The following is a 16,012-nucleotide window of genomic DNA, read 5'->3' on the forward strand; positions in this document are numbered from 1 at the left end:
GCGTGGTATTACTGCTCCTGCTTCAGCCATATCACGGCAGCAAACTTCCTTGACTATTATGCCGGAATGGGAGTGTAGTTCCTAATCTTACCAGCCTAGAAACTCGCAGCTTTGCATTTCCACTGGTCTTAGTACACGATATAACTACAGAAGAGTCAAGTTTTAAATAGGACAAATATGGAAACTCGTTGGTCATTTTTGAACGCGATGCTATTGGTCTAATAGGATTCAATGATCTATGCTAAGCTATACTAAAAGTGATATCGCCAGAACAGGAGAACGGCTGAATGGATTTCAAAACGGTAAAAATCAACTTATTAACTCGGGGAGAGTTGGAGAATGAGCCTAATTCCAAAAAAGTGGAGTGTTCCTTTAAACAAAAATGTAACATATACAAATGTATGCATGTAATGTAATGTAACACATAAACAAAATAACAACTGAGGTAGCCTTCTTTTCTGCAGAACTACTTTCTTCCGCCACGGATTCAAATCGAAAGTTGACAGTTTAACAGCTGAGTCCAAGCCTCCGTTACTAATTCCAAAACGTCACTAGTAATGAACGAACAGTGAGTTGCTTCATTTAAAGCTTGTTGTATTACTGTATTAAAAGCAGTCTATTATGTTTAGTAGAAAAATGGATTAGACGAGATTACCTGCATCCAATACAGCATTCATTCTTCAAATCAGTCTCATATTAACAATAAACATTAGGAAAGCATTGTCTTTGTTGTAACGTTATTACCCTTTCATCTGTTAAAGGTGACTTTGCTGCTTAGTGCATTTTTTCAGTGCATTAAGCTGTTGTTGAAACTAAAAATAACTTTTGTTTAAAATAGAGTTATTTTTCAGTATAAAAGTCTTTACTGCTGACTTGTATAAAAAAAAGAGTCTCTTGTCACCATCTAATGGCGGAACAATGTAACTAAAATCACCATCACAAACACACGTAACATTTCTCAATACTAAGCACTATTATCAAATGATCTATTATTTATATATTATTTTTAAATAATAATATTTAATAAACAACAACAACAGCCATCATAAAAGTTGCTAGGCAATTCAGTCAAAAGTACAAAGGCAGCGCTTTGACAGACAAGCACTGAATTTACATAAAGATGATCAGACTTGCTCTGGAACAAATAATAGATTAACGAGAACAAATTTTAACCACTACAGAGACATCAGAGTCAGCGGTAAATTCTGGCTGAGGTGAGACGCTCTCATGCAGGTTCATGAGCGCAGAAGGGCCACTGACAATCCGGAGCTCTCATGTCAGAAAACGTAGATGCGAATTTTCAAATAGATGCTATCATTATTAACATTATAAAATTATACTGGATTTGGGCATCTGCCATGACACTCGCTGTAAGAAGTAAGCGAAGTGATACGATTACAAACTGTGAAGCAGCTGTTGGAGTTCTGATATTGCTCTAACATCGCACTCCTATCAGCCAATCAGATTCGAGGAATATATATATATATATATATATCGAGAAAGTATATTTTATTTATAGCATAACTTTTTATAGCTTTTTTATAGCATTTAAAATGATGTATTTTAGTTTACAGTGTTATTTTACTTTATTTAGACTTTAATATCAGTTCTATCTAAGTATATAACAGCTTATCTGGGCGTTCCACTGGAAAATATATTTGAGATGGAGAAAAATACCCGAGCAACAAAGAGAATGAAAAATGCATGGCAAAAGGAGAAAGTGAGACATTTCCATTTGGAAACACATCCTGACGGAAGCAGTCCATCATGTAGTGCAGCACAGAACAGAACAGAGCAGAAGTAATAATGTGCTGCAGGGGAGGAGAAGGGTGAGGGTGGATTTTACCTGACAACATAGACCCCTGCAGGCCACGAACTCCAGCTGACAAGATGACATCCTTTATCTGAATATCTGATGGGCTGTCCAATCACTTGCTCCTCTCAAATTACAGCGCAGAAGACAGGAAGTGTCAGAGGTAGACACATGCAGCTGATTAGTTATGGTTCCAGACATGTAATACAGTTCCTGTATAAAGTGGGTAAATTATTAAATTAATAATTATAATATGCTGCTGTCAGATTCCTAAGCAGTCTCTAGACACATTTGAGAGTAGTATTAAGACTTGACAGCTGGATCTTGGCCTAGTATGAAACAGGAACACACTGGAGAGAAATACTGTACATTTGAGGAAATGTTAAGTCAGTGCAGCTGATCTGTCTTTAAAGAGACAGTTCACCCAAAAATGACATTATTTGCACCCTCATGTCATTCTGTATGTAATATATCACAGTGTGCTATATTTAATTTGAGAAGTGGGGAAAAGATTATTTTAATACATTAATAATAATTTATTATTTTACTGTAAACACTTTTAACTCATCCTGCAGTCCCCTTAGAAGTTTGCTGAGGCCCCCTAGTGGGCCCCGGGCCCTTGTATTATCATATACTGCTAACATACCAGTAGCTGTGACCATGTATTTAAACCTGATAAAACATTTTGTAAATAAATAGCAAACCATAAACAAGCAAGCATATGTTTTTAAAACATTTAAAAAACTATTTGAAAATAGATACATAAATAAGCAAGCAGTATTTAGGAAGATTAGTCAACTATAAATTATTAAATGAATAAATAAATAAATAAATAGGCAAGCATGCAAGTGGTTTTAAAGAAGATTAATAAATAAATAAATAAATAAATAAATAAGATAGCGGTATTTTTAAAGTATAGTATAAATAAATAAATAAATAAATAAATAAATAAATATTATGTAACAATGCATAATATTATGCATTGATTTGACCTCAGTGTTTTCACACTATAAAATTTCAACTTTAACCACTGTATTATTAACTTATTGTAATTAGATTACAAAATTGAGAAATAAAGAAACAAAAAATGCACATACAAGGGTTCATTTTTTGCCAGCTGTGCTGTTTCTTTCATCTCAGAAACAGTATTTAGTTGTCTGGAAGGAAGTAATGTGAAGACGTCACAGCCGTCAGTGCTCATGTTATCATGCACCTCAAGAGCTCTCTTTGATCACTGCGAGCTGTCATGCTTGTGTTCTTAAGCAATTGTAGATGAAAAGAAATACTTGTACTTCACCAGGAAAAATATTGAATTTGCTCTTTGCTTTAATTTCCTTACCTTGGGATCCAAAACAATTCTGCTGGAGATTACAGCGAGCATGTAAATTCTAATTAAATTTAACAAACTGCAGATGAACAGGGGCTCTTATGAATGATTCACACAAGCACTTGGTTGGCATTTTCTACTCAAAGCCAGAGATACCATTGTGTGCATTCATCACTGTACCCTATAATTTACCACTCATACTAATTATTATAGGTGACAAGCATGCGTTTTTAGTTTCATTATTTATGCTTGTGGACTACTCACCATGTACATAAAAGACAATGTTTTATTTACAAACTTACGACATTTTGACAGAAGAGGCTCCACTTGCTATTCATATCGAAGGTACACATTTCTAGTAATTGTGCAGTTAATTGTATTTTCAGAAAGTTTTGGAATATTTGTCCTCTCCCCAATTTTGTCACTACCGAAACACAGTAATATATCATTTATTAAGAAGGGTTATATTGACCTATTTAGATCTTTCTCATAAATATATATATATTTTCTATTATATTAAAACGTTTTAAAGCTAAATTAATAACAATTAGAATTTTAACAATATTTCAATTTCAAAGTTGATTAAACTGATTTCAAACTTAAGGATTCATTAGTTATAAATACACATTGAACCAGACACTATCATGACATCTTAGTTGATAATTCAGTATACTTTATTTTTGACAAAACGTCCTATGTTTTGTTGTGACTGCATATTTTTGGTAGTGACAGTAATGTTTTGGTAGGGACCACATCACATTACAGAATTTTACCTTGAATTACTAAAACACTACTAAAACATACTAGAATACTACAAATGTGCATAACTGCACTTAAATTTGGTATATTTCCCTCAAGTATGAGGATTATGTGCTCTCTTTTGATGACATGTTTCGGTCTTGATTGTTACGGTAGTGACAATTTTATTGGGATAAAACCCAAAAAAATAAAGATGTCATTACTTCACAGAAACTTTACCTTTTTGGTAGTGACATTTTTAGATACTTTTAAACCTAGCACATCAGCACATGGTTAGCTAGACCAGTTCTAAACAGTTGTACACATATGAAAACTAAATCTTATAGAATAATATAGAATAACCCCCTAAAAAAGTGTTTAATTATAGAAAAATTGGTGTTCGGTAGTGACATTCTTTAAAGTTACACACAGATTTTTCATATTTAAACACATTTACCTCAAAATAATGGGGCCTATCTACTCACCATGTAGCTATGAGAGAGAGGGACACAGGAATATTTCCTGATCATAAATTTAGGGTTGAAGTTAAAATCACTCTCAGCCAATGGCAGGGGCGGACTGGGACAAAATTTCAGGCCGGGAAATCTCACACTTATCCAGGACATCCCACACACCCACACCAAAATTTGAAACCACGGACAACAATATTTTTTCATCATCACATAAAAAAAGTTTAAATCAACTGGGTAAAATAATTAAAGGCTATCTCTTGAACTTCCAATTAGCTTTTTAATCTATTTTAATCTCTCTGTCTCTCATGTGTTTACTTTCTTAACAAATTTCCTTGTATCTGTCACTTTTTTCATAAACACATCTCCACCTTGTTGCAAAACAACCACCTCACTGTAACTTGTTTACATATACTACATTTACTTTTTGAAAAATGTAACCCCTTAACTTACATATTTTTTTATGTATTGTCACAAATGTCTAAGTTTTTTCTGACATTTTTCATTATATTACAAAATAACCACCAAATATCGAATCCTGAGACTCTAAGTTCTAAAAGACCATAATGCAATTTAATTTTGTATCTTTCTTGAGCTTCTAAGCTTTCAAATGATATATAATTTATGATTATTACTAAAACATTTGATAGAGAAAAAGGACAACAGAAAAAAGAGTGCCACTACATTAGGACCATGTATTATTGTCTTAATGTCAAAATCAGAACAACAAAAACTAGCTGCATCTTGAATTATATCTTTATTAAAAAATCTTAAAACTAAACATGTTTTTGCATTATCATGGGCCATGTTTTGCCCTAAGGAAAATTATTGAGCCTATGGTAAATGTAGTAGGCCTAATCATGTTTTTTTGGCAGATTGATTCCCATAAGTATAATCAGAGTTTTATGCATGGTGAAATAATATAGTGTAGCAAAACCATTGTATATTGTATAATTATTGTATAATTATAGTAAACGTTTTTTTTTTTTTTTTTTTTTTATGTTCAGTAAAACCACAGTTAATTTTCATAAGGGTAGCTCTATATACCTGTTTAAAAAGGATGTAAATATTTGTCGGCTAAATTTCTACGCTTTATAATTGTTATTCTGTTATTTCGTTAATTTCAGCTTTTGACTGCTACTGCTAACATTTGTTCAATGCTAAAGTAAACAAAGACAAAAGTACAATAGTCTATTTACAGATGTAACGGACCTGCACTTTAGGTCCTAAACAGGACAGATTTGTCTCTGCTCCATCTGGGCACTTCCACTCCACTCTTGAGTCTCGCGTCCTTTTGGCGGACGCGCGGATGCGCGGATGCGCGAAGCGCGTGCGAGGCGAAACGCGTGCCAGTCAAGACTAACCGATTTATGATGTATTAGAGTTTTATTATTGAATGGCTAATTCCGAAATAACCACTTTAATACATAAGGCCGGCAACACAAACAATAATAACAAAAATATTAAATAATAATAATAATAAAAATGGGAGGGCAGCGGGCCAAATTGGCTGCCAGGCCACCGGGAATTCTCCCGGTTCTCCCGATGGCCAGTCCGCCCCAGGCCAATGGACTAAAATTTTCGGTACTGACATGACAATGCGGGACACCCTTTTTTTTTTTTTTTTTTACATAAAGTTTCATGATTTACAAAGAAAATATAAAATAAATATTTTTTTGAACTTTTTTTAAAGAAATCAATAAGATATTTTTTTAAAACAATGGTTATAAAATGACACTTTATTTTGACAGTCCACTTTAGACATTCTACTAACCGTAAGTAACTTTGCAACTACGTCAACTAGCAGTCATTAGAGTATTAGTAGTCTGTCTGCTCAATATCTTCTCATTTTATTTTATTTTGATTGGTCCACAACATACAATATACTGACTATAAGAAACTTTGTATATGTCGACTTATTCTACTAACCCTGAACTTAACCTAACAATCTACTCTGAGAGTTAGTTGACATGTAGTTGCAAATTAATGAGAATTAGTTGACATGTAGTTGTATTAAAAAGTTACTTTTAGTTAGTAGAATGTCTAAAGTGGACTATCAAAATGAAGTCTAATCATTATTTCAATATCATTTTCATAAGTTAAAATTAAAAAAAAAAAAAATCGTTTAACATCTGAAGAACCTTTCTGTTTCATGAAAGGTTCTTTGTGCCAAATAAAGTTCTTATTATAAAAAGTTAAGCAGGTTATAGAACCTTTGACTGAATGGTTCTTTGTGGAACCAAAAATGGTTCTTCTATGGCATCGTTTGAAAAACCTTTATTTTTAAGAGTATAGGCCTACTGCAATTTTTTTTACAGACAAGTTGAATTATACAACCCAAATGAAACATGTCCTCTAAAGCTTCTTTCACACAGCACACTGATCCCGGAAAAAAAAGGGGTCTTCTGTGTGAACGCAAACACATCCCTTAACGAACAGTCCGGGGATGCAACATTCCTGGGATCAGTCCCGGAACGAACCCTGTGTGAACAAAAGGCAGGACCAATGCAATAAAGAATGTGTCGTAGTGATGACGCAAGTTATCATGTGACTCTTTTGTGACTGTGTTGTGAAGGCAGATCAACGTCCGCAGTGAAAATATATGTGCAAACTGGAATGAAGCAAAGATCAAGGAGCTCCTCACTTTCTATGCTGAAGTTTGGCTGCCAGTTTAGTGAAACGATAGGCAAGTGTCTTTACGGGAACATCACTGGCAGTGTGAATGAACCAAAATCAAACTATTCTGGGTGAAATAATAAGATACATTAACCATGTATTTTCCGGAATCGCTGTGTGAAAGAGGCTTAAACCACCTGTGAGAAAAAATGTGTTTTCCCAACGTATCATCAATCGGCCAAATTGGCGGCACTAACCAAACAAAACTTGCATATTTAGCTGATTATGCTGCTAAAAAAATTATCAATTATTGTCATGTTTTGGGCTGTACTAATCGGTCAGACCGGGAAAAACATTTAGAGTACTATAGACTGCCAAAAGTTAGAACAAATCAAGGAGAAGAGTACAAAAAAGGAACAAAAGGTGTTTGTAGTTGGCCAAACTGAACCAGGATTTCCAGGGCAAGAATCTTGCCATGCATCCAGGTAACTGACCAAATCGTGACGTAAGTGCAAACCCTCTATATGGACACAGAAGAAAAATATGTTAAAAATATGATAATATTTTGATGGTCCAAACACACAAAAAAAAGGTCTGACAAGTGCCTTACAGTTTTGAATTAATAGAACAAACCAGAATTAAAGCAAAATCATTTTAACAATTGACCTCCAATAACAACACTGCTAGTTCAATTAAACATGTCATGTTTTTTTGTGAGGCACAGAAACTTTGGTTAACCTTTTGGGTTATTGTTTTTGAAATGCTTAAAAGAAGTAGTACTTCAATCTGCCTATCAATTGAAGATGTGCAACATACCAGGATTGGAATGCTTGACATCCTCCACTGAACATGTGTAATTATACCCTTACAAAACAATGTGACAATGTGTTAATCAGAAGAGAGTCGTCCGGGCAACCTTGTTTAAATACACTGTGATTATCAAAGGTCATAAACCACTCAGAGACAGAGAAAATTAGAGAAATGGCTGATCAAACAGATCGAGGAAATAAAAGCGGTTATCAGAGGTAAACTGTTTGATGTTTGAAAACTACATCATAATGGGAAATGGCAAAGTGCTGTTGAACAAGGCTTGAAATTACACTAAAAGGTTCTGTGAGTGCCCTTCCAGTTAAAAGTCATTTGTGGCTAGATGAACTCATTCTTATCTTAATCGTACTTCAAATTTCCAGTGCTGTCAGTAATTTTCAAGGCCATCGTCTGTTAATAATTCAAATTTAATATCTGCCAACTGGAGAGAATTTCACAAATGTAAAAATGCCTCTGGAAGAGGCTCTAATCAGTCTGGTTGAAACTGTCAGATCAGTTGATTGGTGGACTGATGCAACACTGCATAAACTAACCGTAAAGGCAAAAGGTGAATCAGTTCAACTACTTATTCATAATGTTTCTAAAAACCCAACTACCAGATTTCTCTTTAAACTCCAATTATCAATTCTTATTATTAAATTCATTAAGATGCTCAACATTAATGTCCAGGGTTGATCTCATGGTACTCTTAAAGGTTTCTCAGATAAATTTATAGTCATTAATTACTCACTCTCTTGTCCTTCCAAACCTGTAAGACCTTCATTCATCTTCGGAACACAAATTAAGATATTTTTGATGAAATCTAAGTGCTTTCTGACCCTGCATAGACAGGCATGTAACTAACAAGTTTAATGCCCAGAAAGGTAGTAAGGACATCGTTAAAATAGTCCATGTGACAACAGTGGTTCAACCTTAAGTTTATGAAGCTACAAAAATACTTTTTGTGCACAATGAAAACAAAAATAATGGCTTCATTCAACCTTTAACCTTTCTGGGCCTTGAACGTGTCAGTTGTGTTGCTGTCTATTCAGGGTCAGAAATCTCTCCGATTTCTTAAAAAATATCTTAATTTGTGTTTTGAAGATGAAAGGTCTTACGGGATTTAAATGACATGGGTGAGTAATTAATGACAGAATTTTCATCCCTTTAATTCTGTATTGGGTAACTTTTAGAAGGTTATATAATGAATGAAACTTGAAAAAAAGTCTCAACACAGTTAAAAAAGATACCATGTTACTCAAAGAAAGACTTATATTACATAGAAAAAATATTTCTACAATTCCTAATGAGAAGAAGACATCCTATCTTTACTCCAGAGATCTGAGTATGAAATAAGGAAATGAAGAAATGAACCAGCTTGACTTGGAGTCCTGAATTCCTAAACCAAGATGCAGTCAAACAGAATAAATTCAAGCTTTCTGAAGTAACACGATTTTCTCATGGTGTGCAACTGGATACAATACTTTGACCGTTATTTACATTTTAGGCTAAATTAACTAGACAAGGCCAATGTGCCAGTTTGACAGCTCTGTAGTGGGTGACTGTCTTATTTGGTGAACACACTAAACAGCTATGCCACATTTAGGCATTGAATTTCAGTTCAACAACCTGTGTTTTATTCACTAATAACCACTCATGATCCAGGCGGTACAAACAAATGCACTGTGGAGTTTTTAAATACCATCATGTTGCACTCTTTTCTACACAAATTAGGTTCATTATTGATTCCACCTTATTCAAAAAAAACTCAATGTTATTGGCACAATCAACAAAACTATTCATAAAGTAACAGATTATGGTAGTCTGTGGCATCCTCTAAAACTTACTTAGAAACCTGGGGCCTCATTTATAAAGACTTGCGTAGAAACCATCCTTGATTTTATCTAAGAACTTTTCTGATTTGATCGTAAGAGCGATTCAGAGAAACGAACGTACACACGAAATCCATGCGTACGCCAGTCATTCGGTTATAAATCACAAATGATCGTGGAATTGTGTGCAGCTGAATGTTCCGCCGTCGAAACGCCCCTGCTTAATTAATTAACATATAAAATGAGCTCATTCCTAAAGCAAAAACTCTGTGACAATGGCAAGTAAAAAGGAGCGCAAGAAATCAAATTATAGTGAGGATGAACTATCTGCAATACCAGGCATTACCACAAGGAAACGGTCGTACGCCAAGCTGGAATCTGACGTGGAGATAAGTACTTTTCCACGTCAAAGACGGTTTTTATAAATCTGTACTTTGACGTGGATTTGATCGTACGAACACTCTAAGATCAAATCAGTGCGTAAGAAAGTTTTATAAATGAGGCCCCTGCAGTTTAAACTGTTTTCAACACTATTTATTTGATATGTTTGGCATATTTACAGTTAAAGTCAAAAGTTTACATACACCTAGCAGAATCTGCAAAATGTTCATTATTTTACCAAAATAAGAGGGATCATACAAAATGCATGTTGTTTTTATTAGGTGCTGACCTGAATAAGATTTTTTTTTAGCATTTTGTGTATTTGAACCCTTTCAAACAATGACTATGATTTTGAGATCCATCTTTTTACACTGCGGACAACTGACTCACATGCAACTATTACAGAAGGTTTAAACACTCACTGATGCTTCAGAAGGAAACATGATCCATTAAGAGTCAGGGCTGAAAACTTTTTGAATTTGAAGATCAGGGCAAATGTAACTTACTTGGTCTTCTGGGGAACAGAAGTATCTTCTGTAGGTTCTGAAGGGCAGTACTAAATGAAAAACATATGATATTTAGGCAAAATAAGAAAAATGTACACATCTTCATTCCATTCAAAAGTTTACACTCTTAATGCATCGTTTTTTATTTGAACCTTTTTAAAAAAATACATGAATTTTAAATGATCTCTCTTATTTTGGTAAAATAAGTAACATTTTGCAGATTCTGCAAGGTGTATGTAAATTTTTGACTTCAGCTGTATTTATTTATTTTTTAGCAAGTTAATCATTAAAACAAACGCAGTATGTGCAAATAAATGGTGAGGTTAGCATGAATGTTGTCTTTTAAAGATTTCATCTTCAGGTCAACTACTGTAATGACAGAGCGACAGTTTGGTGAAAACATTACTAAGCAAGTTAATTTGATTATAGCAATTAACCTGGATAATAACGGAGACATTTGAAAATAAATAGCACCCCCTGGAGTACTGAAGATACCACGTTCACCAAGCGCTCGTGTCTGCAATTACCACACGCATACGTCGTGGTACTCTCGCATGTCGAAGACTGACGCGGAAGAGAAGAAATTGTTGAATAAAGTCATTGTTTTTGTTTTCTTTGCACACCAAAAAGTATTATCATAGCTTCATAAAATGAATATTGAACTAGTGATGTCACATGAACTATTTTAACAATGTCCTTACTAACTATCTAGCATTGTTCAGTTCAGTCAGTTATGATGCTGTCTATGCAGGGTCAGAAAGCTCATTAAAAATATCTTAATTTGTCTTAATTTGTTTATAGCAATTTACCTGGATAATAACACAAACGATTTAAATGCAGAGAAATTTGCATGTAACTATTGCCCTCTGAAATACTAGAGGTTTCCACATTCACCAAGCACTCATGTCTGCAATCACATTTTAGTGAGTTAACCCAAGAAGTCATACTTGAACAATGACAAACCCTTTTGGCAAAGCAGTGGTAAAGAAAGACGGATGTAAGTTGAGCTTGATAAAATCATTTATTGTGCTCCAGAAGATTAAATCCTATTTAACCAGAAAGAAAGACAAAATGACAAATAATCTACATCACAACAACCCTCTGTAGTTCTCAACAGCCATTTTGATCTTCTTTCAAGGTCAGCCAGTAGAAAATAAACACATAATGAAATTTGGTTGCTGTTTGTAAGAAAATGGCCCTCAGTCTTGCATTACATTCAGTTACAAGGCTTGTCCTGGCATGAGTGTATGCGAGTATATGTGCATATGTGTGAAGAAACATACTGAGCTGTGGAGATCTTCGCAATTACAGATGAATCCCATCTCTCTCCTTGGTACATGTGCATGCACAAGATGAATCCTCTGAGCGCCCCACCGGTGTACGGTTCATTAAATTTGAATATCATTCAAAGGAGCTTCCTTTGCAGGGGGACACATGGGCAGGCTGACTTTGCATATGCATACCTGCAGATGGGGACTGGCATACAGAGCAGCGATGGTCTCTCTGGCCCGTTTGTACTGCACCGAGTTGTCATAGGTGAAGGCAGAACAGAGAGTAAAAGCCCAGAGGAGATTGTGTTCTGCACGGGAACATGTTGTTGGGGACAATGTGTGTCACGAGTTGGCTGATCAGAAGAAGAGCAGCACAATTCTTTCAATCTTGTTCCCTTCCTTGGCTTCCCTCATTAGTTCTTTGCCACTAGCTACTCACCAGGGCTCAAGTATTCACTCCCATAAGCCTGTGTTTGACCTCCATGTTTTCCACACCAACTATTAATTAATTACCTTGAGATGTGAAAGGCTGTACTGCTAGCAAAATGACTTCTAATGTCTCTCACTTTGGCCGTTACTCTATATGCAAAAGTAATTTATTCTGAACTCAGCCAATCAAAACATATTTGATGTTGAATATTTAGCTATGCGGAGCAGGATTTTGGAAATGAATGTCAAAATGTCCTGGCTAGGGCAGAACTAAGGTAAAAAAAAAATTCAAAAGATAGCTTTTACCGCTTGTCTGGTTTGTATGTGTCTGGATAGGAAACAGCATTAGCACAAAAGCTAAGAAGGAAACCTTTGATCTGGGAGAACCAAATCACCAACCTATTGCTGTTTTTCTATAATCATACGCTACATGCTGAGAAAATAATATGCAGAAGTTCCCCTCTCATTGGTGTTTGTGTTCAAACAAATTTCTCAGAAGTAAAAAAGGATTAACAAGAATCATCCTGAAATGACTATCCACAGAAAGGGAACAACGGGTTAGCACCCCAAGACTTTTTAGCATGTAGTATGTAATGCAACGAGGCTCTGAGAAAATTAATCATGATCGTTTCTCGATTCCCTTTCTCTAGCTAGCTTCAATGGCCTCTTAAGATCAGAAGGCCCACTAACGAACGGTCTCATCGGGGGTTCTCCTGTCTTTAGCCTGGGATTCATTGGCGTCGATCATTAGCATGTAGGATGTTACGTAACAAGGCTTTGAGAAGAGTCAAATAATCAAGGATGGATAAAACCAGCAATTACTGAGAGATTTGCAGGTGAAACTGGCTTTAGCATTAAGCACTTATCTCTGGGTAGAAATGACAAAAGTTTCTCTTTCTCTTTCTGCTTTCTTTCTTTCTATAGCTAGCTTTAAGCGGTAAGATCAAGGGCTTCGTAACATCAGAAGCCCCCTAATACACTCTTTCATCAGGGGCCCTCCTGTCTCCAGTGTGGGATTCATTTGTGATGATCATTCAGGAGAATCACAGAAAGTTCTGGATGAGAGGATACCAACGCAAGTCTCCAAGTCGCACAGAATAAATCCTTGCGTTGGTCACTGGTTGTTCAAAGCTGCATGGGGGACTGCCTCGTAAAGCACAGAAAACAAAGAAATGAGAATCAAACATTACAGGTAAGAAATTTTCCTAAGGTAGGGTGATTTGACTATTAGCAAGAGGTGAAAATGAACTTAAAAAAAGAACAAAGCAATGTATTATAACTGAGACCAATGAGCAAATCAAAAAGTACATTAATGTCCCACACATGGGAGCTCAAACAACAAGTGATTCACCACTATTAAAAAGTTTTACCAACACACATGTACAAAACTAGTCCTTATAACCAGGTTCACTCGAGCTATTTGCGAACGCAATCTAGTTAGCGTATCCCCACCCCTTCCCGTAAGCATCTTCAGAACCCACCGTGTCCACCCTCGTCAGCATATTCCATTTCCTCCTGTGAGCAGTATTTCCTTAAACAAATCCAAATGGGGAAGAAAATGATTTTTTTTGTTGTTTTAAATAATGACTTAATCAGCAGAACAGCCACCAAGCAGATAAATTGTCATGCGCGTCGTGCTAAAAATATCCAGCCTCCCTTTGAGTCCACCAGTTTCAGTATAGACAGCACTTGTGTGATGAAGCTGTATCTGCCAGGAAGCCAATAAATTCCCCGCTACGCTCTTGAGGCAGATTCCTCAGTATCAACACCCCCAGCCAGGGCTTAAAGAGCATGGGTGCTTTGTGTACATATCTAGATATGTAAATACGTCCTATACAATAAAATTGTTCCCCCAAAAATAAATTGACAAAAAGAATTCAAAGACATTCAGCGAATGTCTCTATTGTGCATATTCTTGAGGAATTCTCATTCTCTGCGTTCTCCTGTAGTATTCCACATTCTCCACCAGAAGGAGAACACATGCCTAAATTAGGTAAGCAGCAGCATCTCCCGTCTGCTCTGAAGAGAGTAATCTACAATTCAGTGCCCCGGGAAAACAATATGTTTCCTTTTGTTTACAAAGGGCCTCCCACACGTCATCTCTTCTGTGCTTCCGTCGTTTCCTCTCCGGGTAACCAAATCAAACCATTCCTCAAAGAATCCCAGACTGATAGTTGTTCCCAGGAAATAGCCCTGGTTTTGTCACAATATAAGGGTAAAAAAATCACCTTTGTTTGTTTTTCATTACATCAGAAATTGTTTTTTTTTGTCCTTTTGTTTTTGCCTTTAATATAAAACAATAGTTTTGCTCTCGAGGAACAAAATCCACATTGTTATTTCCTGTTCCTCTGAGCACCGGGGGTAAAGGTATTCCGCACCCCAGTGCTATCCCCTCCGTTCTTCATCACACTCTTACTCCACATCTGCGGGAGTGTTTGTCTGTGTGTATGTGTGTGAGAATGTGTGTGTGTGGCTATACTCTAGTGGTGGAGTGTGAATGAGGATGTGGATGAGGCAGGGTATTATTCTGTCCACTGGAGTAACTGTTGAAGGGGTGTAAGGAGGTGAGGCCTGGCATGCTGTTGGGTATCATAGTGATGGTGTTGGGGGTCATGAGAGGGATGTCGTCCGGCGAACGGCGCATGGCGAGTGTGTAATCGGGCGGGCAGGCAGTTCTCAGGACCACCTCGTGCGGGTGCATGGCCTCCCGGCACTCCCGCTCCAAGTCGCTGTGTTTCATTTGTAGAGACATGAGCTCCTCTTCTTGTGTATGGGGCAGCTCATTGGCTGTGGTCCTCTGTGGGCTGCAACGCCGGTGGACCTCGTGCCTTCGCTTATCCTTCTTGTAGTAGAGTGCGGCGAAAGCCAAGATGTTGAGGAAGAGCAACGAGGCACCGACGGCAATCGTGACGCTCAGTTCGGTAGAGTAGTCCCGCTGATTCTCTAGGAAGGGTTGATTCTGGTTCTGGTTCTGGTTGTGGTTCTCCTGTGTTTCAGTGGGAAACGGCGTAGGGTAGGGTCTCTTGGTGTTGACTGGTATCTTCTTTGGTGTACGGGGAGTGACCTCAGGTGGAGGCAACTTAGTGGTGGTGGAAATTATCTGGGTGACCTCGTTGAGGCTGTGGAGATGAGGCACCAGCTCCAGCCATAAGTTGACCTTATTGGCACGGTAATGCTCCTTGACACGGGGCTTCAAGCCGATGTGCAGGTACAGTTGGTCCTTTTGGTTGTAACGCGTCCAGGCCACCTCTTCAAAGCGGTTAGGCTTGGTGTGGATAAACTTGGTGTCCTGTGGAACTGGCTGGTTGGGGTCACTGAAAGGTAAAAGGAAGATTTCAGTACTTTGTAAGACAAGTATCACACAACCCATTATAGAAAAGTCTTATGGGAGTGCCTGGAGACCCCTAATATTCTCTCAGTGCTCATTAGGGTCTCCTGACAACTGCACCTGCTCTTAAAATTAACGAGAATTAGCCTGAGAGAAGAAATTACACATTTACCCACAAATTGATTTGTTGTCCTCCCGTGAGATGATTACACGTCTAGGCAGCAATGTCATAGAAACACTAAACTCACTCTAAGTGATCATCAGCATTACTTTATTCACTGCATTACACCTAAATTGAAGCAAACTAAATTGCTGTTGCGTAAAAAGCAGTTGCCTAAATTTAATGTAGCATAACCATGGGAATCTTAACAAGTATTTGTGAGTGAGAATGCATTAACAAACAATTAAGCAATGATTAAACCTTAGGAACCCTGTAGCAGTGTTTCCTGGCAACAACTGGGTATTGTACGGTAATCAATAGCAGATTCAACTCT

At 36.8% G+C, this 16,012-nt stretch overlaps 1 protein-coding gene across 2 annotated transcripts in view; it reads right to left on the minus strand.

Moving 5' to 3' along the window:
- Positions 1 to 11,503: 11,503 nt before the first annotated feature.
- nlgn1 (neuroligin 1) overlaps positions 11,504 to 16,012 on the minus strand; it is a 293,385-nt gene continuing 288,876 nt past the window's right edge. For both annotated transcript variants that reach the window (XM_073825378.1, XM_073825377.1), the window contains one exon: positions 11,504 to 15,504. In XM_073825378.1, the coding sequence (XP_073681479.1) occupies positions 14,664 to 15,504 (841 nt within the window). In that variant the 3' untranslated portion in view covers positions 11,504 to 14,663. The remainder of the gene's footprint in view (positions 15,505 to 16,012) is intronic.

Source organism: Garra rufa, chromosome 20, assembly GCF_049309525.1.
Source record: "Garra rufa chromosome 20, GarRuf1.0, whole genome shotgun sequence".
Taxonomy (NCBI): Eukaryota; Metazoa; Chordata; class Actinopteri; order Cypriniformes; family Cyprinidae; genus Garra; species Garra rufa.